At 44.8% G+C, this 12159-nt stretch overlaps 1 protein-coding gene across 1 annotated transcript; it reads left to right on the plus strand.

Annotated features, from left to right (window-relative positions):
- Window positions 1-2286: 2286 nt before the first annotated feature.
- Window positions 2287-10958, plus strand: T265_00546 (hypothetical protein; the record flags this gene model as incomplete). Its single annotated transcript, XM_009164350.1, has 9 exons — window positions 2287-2492; window positions 3154-3235; window positions 3283-3570; window positions 4611-4769; window positions 5926-6028; window positions 6150-6358; window positions 7428-7532; window positions 7712-7803; window positions 10802-10958. 9 exons carry the CDS (start codon window positions 2287-2289, stop codon window positions 10821-10823), a joined length of 1266 nt encoding a protein of 421 aa, XP_009162614.1.
- Window positions 10959-12159: the final 1201 nt, after the last annotated feature.

Below are 12159 nucleotides of genomic sequence, written 5' to 3' on the forward strand. Positions count from 1 at the left end.
ACAGCCTATCGTGCCAGGACTGAATCTGAAAAAAAACAGCATGGATGCTAGTCTACAAATGTAGTTCATTTTCTGATGTTATGATTGTGAAGGGACTACAATTCCTGCTTTAGGCCGTCGCATAATGATACTCAAAGAAGGGTCCCCACTACCTTTCTTTGTTGAAGGAGGGCTGGCATAAATGTGCAGCATACCACACTCCGACTGCACAACGGTTCGTCACCGTCCCTGTTTTTTTACGCAAACATCTGGTACTACAGCAAAACGATGACCTCGAAAGAACTTTCGAGGGGCAAATCATTGTTACCACTTCGGACATACTTGTTTTTATTCAACCTAACATGTCCTCCCCCCTAGGTGTGCGAGATAGCTCAAGGTTGCGGTTAAGGCGTAGATCTACTGATTGGAAAGTTCATCTTATTGTCCAGCTGTAACGCCTTTTGGGTGCTTAGCTGTCATACCACCCGAAGGAAGCATGAGCGCTGATATACTGTCTGGTTACACAAGCATAGACAGAAGCACTCTAGATACCCAAGTTGAAGTCGAACCACGAACCTTCAAGTCACCAAGCGCGCGTCTTATCCACTGAGCGATGTCGAGTTCAATGGACCAGAATGTTCATGGTTTAAACATGCCCTGGCATTTTGACTGCTCCTGTCTAGGCTGGACAACCTAGTGGTGTAGTAATCTTCGCGCTCACCTCTAGATCCGCGGTGGCTATGCACCGAAAAGATGTTACAGTTGAGCTACTATTCACTTCGGACGGACCTGTTGCAGTCAACCTGCCATGACTTACTCCCTGAACCCGTTGTACTGCTCAATCTTGATCCAAGTACTTAAATTCAGGTATAGAAACTCAGGCTTCCTTTGGTCAGCTAGGAAGTAAATTTCATAAGTTCAGCTAGCTACTGAAAAAAACATGATGGATGAGATATTCGGCGGCTCTTCATTTCACCCTCCCTTGAACACGAAATTAGTTTTCAATTAAGTGTTTGTCTGTAGATACTGGGCCATCTGGGATTACTGACCGTCGTGAGGACTTATCCCTTAATAGCTCTGCCCCGAGGAATCACTATCACCACGATGCGCTTCTCACTAGAGGAGGCCCTCATTTTGTGATCTCACCTCTCCTCCATTGGCTGGGCCCGTCCAAGACTGACCAAACTAGTCTCTTCCTACCGATTGCATGATCTTTTTTGGAACTCTGCAGCTGTTTTATTCTTTAACATTTCCGTGTGTGTAAAAGTGTTAATTAATCAAGATAATTACAGGATGTGGTCATGTGCCACGTCAATGTTGAATCGAATGAGTAACTAATGTTAGTGCTTCGTTTTTTATTGGATTTCTGTAACTGAAATAAACGGGTATGGAGGCTAGGCAAACAACCTAGTAATTTTTACTGTCTCAGCCTTCTCTCAATCTCTTGATAGCTTGAATAGTTATTCGGAACATTAATTCACGAGGCAGCCTAAGAAACGACACCATTCTCGGAGTGCACGTGACTAGCGTAACATTAGAAGTGCTTGGGAATAGATAGCTTGTTGATCAACGGGTCCTATATTTTTTTAGGAGAGGATGGTTGACCGTTGATTATGTTTTCCCCGCTTGAGCAGTCTTCAGGTTTCCCCTTTTTCTGAATGCCTTCAGATACCTACAAGACAACAAATGTCCATCTGTTCGTTATTTTCGGCGATTGTTCGGATATACTTTTGTATTTCCATTCTACTGAGAGACAAATTTGTCTGCGTTACCGTTCGTAACGGATTGATGGAACCGGCTGGACTGAGAGATCTAAACTTAAATAATGGACCTCAACTTTTCAGCTCTAAAATATCCAACGCGTTACTCAAAGCAGGAGCGTCTGCTTGCGGTACAACCCAGCCAACCTCATCCAACCATTGGATCTCTGATAGAACCGTATCTTTTATGGAGACCCGGCGACAGATCCCACATGGCCGTCACCACAACTCCATCCGGCGCATCATCCGACGCCAGGTGAAACTGAGTGTCCGCGCAGACCGAGAAGCTTGGTGGACCCGAAAGGTCGAAGAAATGGAAGATGCAAAGAATGCTGGAAACGTGCGCAAATTGTTCCACTTGATTCGTTCGACTGGTCCTCGGAAACCTCTTGTCAGTGAAACAATCAGGGACCAAAATGGCTCCCTGATATGCAGCAAAGCAGAACGTTTGGACCGCTGGGCACAGTACTTCGAATAGCAATTCAGCTGGCCACCTGCTACCCACAATCCAGAAACCCGGCCTTCTACAGAAAGGTGGACTGTAAATATGGAGCCGCCTTCAGTCTCAGAAGTGTCCGAATGCATTTCTCTACTCAAGCGTCATCGTGCTGCTGGTCCTGACGACCTTCCACCTGCTCTTTTCAAGGATGGCGGTGGATTCTTCACTCAGTGCCTGTCTAGCCTATTTGGGTTTATCTGGGAGAAGGAGACCGTCCTAGACAAACCTTATGGTTGTACGGCAGTGAAGAATGAGTGCATGAGTGTCTTTGATGATGATTATGGTGATATATGCCATAGTTCCCGTTTTATTCAAGCATGAGCGGCTTACATGTTTCGTTGCTGGAGAATATAGAAACACCGTACATCGGCCCTATCTCTGCTAACAGGCATTCACGGTGCCATCGCATGTTTACTCACTAAATCATGAGCTTCCGAAATTTGGTGAAGAGTTTAGGGATAAGACTGGCCCAGTAGCATTGTAGTCGCGTGCTAGTTTTAGTTGCATTTGACCCGTACAAATGCGCGCTTGTCGTTAACCGTTTCAGGTTAGAATACTCACTTGCGTTTACGTTCTCAGACTTCCTTGACGCTGCACCTATCTGGTCTTCACCAGCTTCTTTGTCGGACCAGTCGGCTTCTACGTTGTTGTATTCTTCTATATACATAGAATTAGCACGCGTCTAAGTGTTCGACCTTCTAGGCCGAAGGTTGCGCTCTCTGAACTCCCTTGGTTTCCCTCAGAAATGAGCACATTATATCGCATAGAATTTTCACGTGTTCCTAACCCAGTAACGATAGGAAGTAAGTCTCACTTCGTATGGAGCTGTGTTGTATTGACAAGGTCCTACTAACTGTAGACATAATAAGCTCCAATTTCGTGCTTTTGGACTCGTGCTGTTTAAAACTTATTCAGGTTTGGTAGATTGTATTCGCGCATAAAACCCAGAGGGGGCGAGATGTCTCACTCGTTAGAGTGTGAATTTACTGACCGGAAGGTCCGTGGTTCGAACCCGACTTCTGCCTCTCGATTTCCCTTGTCTAGGGTTGGGCAACTTGGCAGTATCCCAGCCCTCATGCTTCCTTCAGGTGGTATGGTACCGAAAGGCTGTTACAGCTGAACGATAAAACCCAGGGTCGAGTAACAGAAAGTAAGTACCGACCGGCAGACGGGAGACGAAATATGAAATATGGGGATCATTTCACTGGAACAGTGACGGTGTTTGGTCTCCCTCCTGTTGACCTTCCCTGTTACGGTACCTTCAGCTATCTACCCCACCTCCCCGAATCATCGGTGAACGAAACTGTGACAGCTACAACCGGTGTACGACAAGTACACGGTTTTTACAACTGACAATGATGATGGTGTTGATACGGTACCCTACCTTCTGCAACCGTGTAGCTGTGCATTGACTCCACAGCTATTGGCAGCTATTTCTTTTTTAGCCGATTTGAGGTTGTTCCACATTTTCTTGGGTTCTGCCTGAAAGGAAATACCAAATGTTCACTTGTTTGAAAATTGTTTTTGTGTGTTCGGCTAAATCACTAGCCGTGTGGATCAATCTGGCTCGATCCATGTTTTTGTACCAGACATCAGTACCATTCAATACGTCCGAATGCTCACCCGTAGTTTTTTTCTAATTGGGGCACACCAATATAATGTTTGGAAATGGTCCACAAATGGAGTTAATCTTGAGAACACATCTAGGGGTTCTAGGCTTTTCCGAGATCTTGGGGGTCATGTGCTCTTCAAAGTGAATCCTCTGTACAGGATGGTGACTCGGGGCGGTATGCTGTGGTGTTCTTTTTGAAGAAGAATTACGATGAATGGCATGAGAAATCAAAATATGATACTTATTGGCCACTTTTAGTAGTGTTCGCTCATACCGGCTAGCCAATGAAAGTACACCAGGTTGAGCCACCCTTTTCACTATGGTAATATAGTGTCTGCCTTACATGATACTACGCAATAATACGTGCATCACGGGGGATTTTTTTATAATTTTTAAAAAATTCTCTTCCTTCAAATCGATGTCTCTTCAGGGAGTAGCACTCAGAGTTTGGTGGGAAACCCTGTTGTTGAATTTACGGATTTGCTTGTTTCTCTCCTGATGAGTTTTTATTGGGAAACTTACCGTAGTTTCTATAGGATTGGGCTTTGAGCCAACTGCAGCCGTGCCGTTTGTTTTTCCGCTATCAATTGGTATCCGAATTTGATGCCCATAACTATTTGATAGATGTCCGCATTTCTGAGGGAAGGGTTTGACACGACTTTTGGTTTTGAGGATGAACGGGATCAAGACTTCATATCCCTAAACGAGGTGATTGCTAACTTCGTTTCCCGCCAATTAACTTTGTTCTCACCGTTTTCAGGATACCTTGCATTCGCACAAGGTCACGTCTGCTGGTGAGATGGCTCCGGATACCCTGACAGTTGCTCAGATCCAGTTGAAGGCGAGAATTGGCGACCTTTCGTCACGGAAGGCCAGTTTGGAAAAAGAAATACAAACTTTCAGCGAAGTATTAGAAGCGGTTCGTGCACCATTTGTCCCATTACCTACCAGTCTCAGTCATTTTTGTGTGCTTGTTGGTATTGAACTGAGGTTTTGGGATTTACACTATAGATTTTGCCCTGTAAGTAAAGCCGGTCCATGCCAAAAAACCAAGAGGCAGTGTACCGTGGTTTCTTCCTTATCGTCCTCATCAGCAGTATACACCTTACGTAACTCCAGGGAGCTTCGAAAAGGGCAACCTTCTGGCTAGTAGCTTGAACATGTAACCGTTGGGTCACGAGCAGTGGATGAGCAGTGATTAACCTGCATTTAAACAGGATACAGCGCCACTTGATTACGCGTCAGCTGGTCCCTCGGTTGACAACTTCTCGGTTGAAAGTTTTAGTCATCCACAGGCGCCACAGCGTTTCCAGAATAGGGCGCCTATGATCTCCCTGTGGTTTGCTGGATGGGCTGCAAAAATGGCGTCAAATTCAAGTCAGGGAATTTTTACTAAGGTCACCTCATTGAGTGTTTGTGGTTGGCTAGGACTGCATCCCTTCTGGCTTTTGTTAGCCTGAGCGTACGACTTGTTTTCAGATGAACTCGCTTGGCTGAGCTACCAACATTTCCCTCCATAAAAAAGTCGCGTGGCTTTGTGCCAGTAAAACACTGCTGCTGCCGAAGTGCATTTGGAACCGTTCGGTTGATGCGACAAGGTTGACTGTCAATAACTGTACTATATCGCCTTGTCGGATGGGACTGAAAATAATTCTCACACTGGTCAGTTGATTGTAGATGCAGTGATCGTTAATCCGTTCGCTCAGCTTGGCAAGTTGCCTTCAAAGTTTCGTCACCCGTCTGAGGGGTGGGGACATCACAATCTCCGCGAATATTTTGCAAAACTCGATATTTCAACTCCCATCAAGCCCAGCCCTATCAGTCACCTTCGTGGTTCGTTAGTTATGCACTACTGGTGATTCTCAACAATGATAAGAATGCTATAACTTCTAGCATAACTTGTAGGCTGATATCTGGATTGAAGCGGTTGATCTCATCTCAGTATCCAGGTAATCGAATCCCGGCTATCCAGACTGACACAACTAGCATCAGAATCTCCTCCTTCTTCTCACGAAAGCAACTTTCTTGTGTCCACCGATATGTTTAAGGTCCTTCTATGTGTCTCCCTATTATAGAACGGAAATGTCGGTCTTCATGCCCCACTGGTTGATCGAGAAGGGTTCCCTCGGTCAGATATAGATTTGGTGGCGGTACGAGTAGCGCGAAACAACATAATACGTGAGTTACACCACTTGTTGGACGGGTTGTTTTTTGTCCAAATCGAGTGCTAGCGAGTCTTGATATGGCAGATTTTTTCCGGTAGGCTTGACCATTTTCCATTTCTTGTGTCTCAGTGTAGGTCTGAATAACGACCACAAACAAGTGATGAATGAACTAGAAGGCTGTTTACACCATCTTCACGAACTTGCAAGACAAGCAGGACCAACTTCACAGACTGAAGTGAAAGAAGAACCAAAAATCCAAAGTACTACAACTGCCAAGGCACCACAGTTGAGGGCGTTTCTCGTGGTAGAGGAAGTGCAACCTGGTGGAGTTGCCGAGAGTGTGGTGAGTCCCGTCGATTATATTTCGACGCATGCCAACTTCGGGACGCTGTTATGTTCCTAAACCATGCGAGTGAGTATCTCGTTTGTGGGTACTGTAATCACGAATCCACGGATAAATTCAGTTTCGTTCCACTGAGAAGGCTGTTTACTCCGCAGCCATGGAACTACGCAGCCCGGACAACTAAAATACCGCGGGATGGCTTCCGGGTAGCTTGTTCACACTACTCGGACTTCAAGAAGTATTTTCGAGCGCATAGTACACTAAATCCAGCCACAGTTGTGTCATAAAAGAGCAAACTATTGTGTACAGTCATATTCTATATCGGTATATGTGCATGGGATTATTATGGAGCGTTAAGTTTGTCGTCCGATAATTTTGCTCAGCGAGCACGAAAAGTGCGATGCTGGACATAAAGTGAATCTATGGTTTCTCTTCCAACGGCACCATACTATTGTATGGTGTTAATTTTTACGAAGCTGGTGTTAATTTTACGAAGCGCACATTCCTCCCTCCTCATGCTTGTACCAGCGTGTAAGCCACGACCCCCAAAGTTCCTTCTTAGTCAGAAGATGTGATGAGAATAGGTGTTTTCAATCGAAACGAATCAGATCCCCAACTTTTAGCCGTCTGTCTGCTGAGCGAACTCGCTCTATTATTTACCCATTTGTTTAATCTACTTTCCGTCTCACTAGTAGTTAAGATTTTCTATAGAGGAGAATGTCGGTAGCTCAGGTAGCGTAGATGGTCGTTGGCTTGTTCGCTGAGCTGGGCAATTTGGTTGCAAACGTTTCATCACCAATCGAGGTGACATCATCAGTGCGTAGTTGTGCGTGTAAGATATTAGGCATCGTTTTACACAACCGGGGATCTTGGACATTCGAAATGTCAGTAATCAGTGCTTTGCGTTTGCAGAACCACAGAAGTCTAATTTTCTTCATTTGAACTATCTAGCTTTTGATTGATGCACGCAAGCTAGACCGTTTTCCAGACAAGCAGTTTAAAGTTTCCATCTCGCAATTTTTGTCGTGTGTGCCACCATTCTTTCCCACTTTTATTCCTTTCTGCACAGGGACTTGAGGTCGGCGACAGAATCACGCAGTTCGGCTCAGTATCTGCTGAAAATTTCGAGACCTTACGTGATATATCGACAGTGATGCACAATACGCCTGCGAACGTGAGTGGTGAGGTTTGAATTAAAGCCTTGTTTTGACATCTAATTTCTGTGTAAGGCCTAATGAACACGCTACAAACAGCGAACGCAGCAGTCTCTTCCTTCTTATTTCCCCTTCGTTGTTTACAATAACAAAGCTGTATGCCGCATGCTTTTTGCTTTCTGTTTCCAATATATTACAGATTCCCATCTTACTGACTGTCATCAAACCGTCAAAGGACAATTCGTCGTATGAACTTGAACTTAAAAAGCCTTCCGGTGGTGTCAGTCTGGGGTGAGCCGCTCTTTCTTTCCCTTATGTACTCCAAGTCTATCAACATTCCGTGACAAAGTTGACCACTTATGTGAAGGGCATTTCTGACAATTTTTATGTCCGTAGGACTTTGACACGCTTCAGTTGTCGCATCACCCTTGGTGCTTCCCGTAGACGTTGTGGAACGATATCGATTTTTTCGTGAATGGCGCCAAAAGGGACAGTCTTTGGTTATCTAAGCCTTTTGAGCTATGTTCATCCCAACCCCTGAGTTTGCTTGTGGAGCCGTCTTTCTTACGATTTGGAAAACTTCTCGAGAATTATCGGAGGCAACTGAGGCTTCCATGTAAGGGGCCGATTTGAACTCTGTTGAGTTCCTCATCATGCTGTATTTTTCCACTGTTGTTTGATGGTTCGAGATCAAGTGCCGATTTGCGATTGTAGTTCCTTTTTGCCACCTGCCTCTCAGTAACTGGCCGCAATGTAATGGGTGTGCGTCCATCTCTTGTCAGGAAAAGCGTCAAGCTGCACTTCGGCGTAAGTTATTTTAGTGGGGAAACCTCCGTGGACATTGGACCCGACGCAAGCTGGTCAGTGCCAACATGGGCTGACTTTATCCGAACCTAACGTGCCAACTGGGAGGTTTAGGGTACACCTACACTATTTGATATTAGGATGTGATCTTTCATTTATCTACATGACTTATCCTTAATCATTGCTGAACTACAGAGCACCAATGAAGGTAACCGATAAACAGCAGTGTTTTCTGCACTGGTCGCGTCTTTTCCAATGCAAATTCTTGAATAAACTTGCCTCCGCGAGTACATTCGGCAACCGTGCCTGGTGCGATACCAATACATTCGTCCCGGGGGCCATTGTCTTGCCACTTTCTGGCAATCGAAATTAGTGAGAAATTCGATGTCTCTCAGTTTCCAGATAGCTATAGTCGTTGAAGCATGTCGTGTAGCAAATGAAGCCGAAATAATCTAGAGTGTTTTGTAGTCTGGATCCTGAGAGATGACAAGGTTGTGATGGAGAATGAGCTTTACAAACGGCTAACCTGAGTGAGATGCGAGGTTTTTACTAGTTTGGGGCTACCATTCGTTTGCAGTTATTCAGTCTATTTGGAGACTTTTTTCGAACGGTATGAATGGTACCAAATTGTGTTTCCGTAAAGGTTGGTACAAGGTGGTAGTCCTAAAAGATGGACTTGCGGGAGAAAGTTGACGAATTGTGCAGGATGAGTATAACTGTACCGGCTGGCTGCGTCCAGGGAAATGCGTGTGAGATTGCGGTTTTTACATCGTTTCTGTGAAATTATCTGGGTGAAGTGATTCCACATCCCCCAGGGCTATAACTGAAAAACCTCAGTCACTAGGGAATGAGGTAAAATAGGCAGTTTGCAGTTTATGATCCGCTGTGAGCCGGTATCAGCATGTTTATTTCATACGTCATTTGATAACGTGACCCCATCTGAGATGCCCAGTGCCACTCACGACCACGTGCGCTGATGAGCGTACTCAGACTTTCATCCGTTTTCAAGCCTAAAACAATTCGATTCAGTGTCACATTCGGTAGATATCTCATACGCCCCTATCCCATTTCGGGTTGCAACCAATAAGAACGTAACTATACTCGGAAAACCGTTTTGACCAAGTTTACATGGCTACAAACTGTCAAAATCTATCGGCTACTAAGTTTTTCATAGGCGATGAAGAGCAACCCCATCATTATTAGTATTTTTGAAGTACCCGATAGAGTCAACTTTATTTTGTATGTCCTCGTGTTCCATATGAAAGTAGTACTCACTAACTTCTGTGACTTCTTCCGCCAACATTGTTTTCTACTCAACAGCAAGAGGATGTACCTTAGGCTATGGCTTTAGAGAATGCGGAGTACTTAACCTTTACTTAGCCTCGCGACTGAAGTTGCTCTGCCCATCGCACCTCGACTAATCCGCATTCGCGCAATTAGGACTCTATGTCAGTGGGTCTGTGCAGTGCTTAAGAATATAAGAACGAACGGACCAGGTTACTGGCCAACTCTTATCGTTCCTATTTGTGAGTTTGTGTTCTTTTTTGAGGGGCATATTGACCATTTTCAATGGATTGGAGTATTGGGCGCACTGATCAAGTTCATCAAATCCTCACGTCATTACCTAACTTGAAGGAGTCACACTTTGAGATTGAAGCATATTTTCATCATGTGAGGGAAGTTGTTGAATTGAAAATTCAATCGAAACTATGTTTTGTGCAGATTTGGTGGCTGCACCCGTGTTGCAAAGATATTCAAATTAGAAGTGCGCAACAGCTGATCCTAGTAAACATCGCCATTATCTCTTCAAGCTGCCACTGAGAAGAACTCCAAATCCCAATTCCTTGGTATCCTATCGCAACATGGATGGGAAAAAACGTTGACCATACGGACATCACTGACTGTTTGTCCCATGAGTACTTTCGGTCTATTCCTTTTTAAAGTAACTTACTACTTATGCAACTGTTCAATCTCTCACGAAGAGACTGGATTTTTACCGTGTTGTGATGGTTTGTGCACTTCCCGACGCATTGAGGGTATCCGTGCAACAATTTTCCCAAGGGTTAGAGATCCGGTCAACACAGTCTGCCAGCCCTTCATATGGGGCGCTGTAACGTGTGGCGACTTGTTCTATAAAAATGGTAATGCGTTTGCATTTCCCGCCAAACACCGTTGCCTGCGGTTAGGCTTTTGAGCCCAAGGCTTTGGTCGAGTACCCTAAGCGTCTTCCTGTTCAGGTGTGAGCGATATGACAGTATCCCAGCCAACGCACAACCAAGTGCACACAAAAATATTCTACGCCAGCGAAGGATCATTATGGAACACATGTTCTCCTATCGATGATGATGGTGATGAAACTACTCAATTGCATGTCACTTTTTAACTGCTTCATCTAGGTGACTTGGGTGCATTTGATTGTGTTTATAATGCTCCATTTTTACCAGAAAATCATTGTTCATTCTGACTTTTCGCATTTCCTAAACAGAATGCGGGTGAAACCCCTGTGATGGATGAGTGCAAGTCATGCGAAGCTGACTGCATCTCTCACCCCCTCGACCTCGATCTCCGTCAGAAAGTTCCCACACGGCCCGCTTCACATGTGTTTTACCCGTATGTGTGATGCTCCCGTCGATTTTTTCGAGAACCAGAATATATTATTTTGTGATCTGATTTTCGACTGTTTGATGGTTGAGTTTGGTTGATCTGGGACCCATTTTATCAGAATTTGATGAAACAGGCTATTCGGAACTACATTTATCTTTTGCCAAACCTGGAAATTCGCACGCCTAACTGGTATGGTTGTGCGTGTACTCATCATGAGTTGCAGGTCGTTTTCAACGCCAACACGTACCCCTTGTTTTTTTTATAAGTGAAACTCCGTTTTCCAGGTATTGTTCTATTGCAGAGACCTCCAGACTACGGTCGACGGCATAGGTCCGGCTCGTGAATCTGTCACTGCTGCTACTTTGAAAACAATTTATTGATTGTTTTCCAAACTTTTCCGGAACAATTACTCTCCGGTCGTCACCACTCTTCTGTTTTCTGCAGTGGGAAGATGATCCTGGATGATGCTAGAAGATTTGCCGGCTTAATTGAATAGATGCGTACCTTTTGCAGTAGGTGTGCATCTGTGTCATGTGGTTCCTGTCGTGGGACCGAGGTAGTCACATGACATGTTTCAAGTCTCCTATAAGCTGTCCATTGAAAGTGTCAAGAGTCTGCACTAGATCGGGTCAGTGGTTAACTTGCTCCAAGGTTTGTACAGTGAAGGCGGTGATGAAAACAGACGAGGAATGTCTGAGGAAGGGGCAGGAGGCTATGTGCGTGTGAGCAATGGAGCGCTGCAGGTACTCCCTTGGGTTCCCACAGCTGGGATGAACCTACGAATGACGCGTAAACAGGGAGAACGAGAGGGTTCAGAAATAATAAATAAATAAATGGTGGTATCGGCACCCGTTTGGTGTATGCGGCAAGGAAAACTGCATGTCGTACTGCGATCGGTGCGTCGTGGAACTACTCGTATTTGTGCACTTTGCGCTTGCTGACGGGCCAAGGAATTAATTAGGTTACCAGACCATGATGTTTTGAACAAAAGCTTAGGTTTTTTTTGGACATTTGTGTGAACATCTTGCTTCCCCCGTCTACCTCCATTCTTTTCTTCACTATAAGGCTTTTTACCAGACCTGTTTTGAACAAAAGCTTAGGTTTTTTTTGGACATTTGTGTGAACATCTTGCTTCCCCCGTCTACCTCCATTCTTTTCTTTCTTCTAAGGCTTTCAAATAGATCATGGTTGTACGACAGCGAAGCATCGGTGTTGAACATTGATGTCATGATGATGATG

This window comes from Opisthorchis viverrini (assembly GCF_000715545.1).
Source record: "Opisthorchis viverrini unplaced genomic scaffold opera_v5_5, whole genome shotgun sequence".
NCBI lineage: Eukaryota > Metazoa > Platyhelminthes > Trematoda > Opisthorchiida > Opisthorchiidae > Opisthorchis > Opisthorchis viverrini.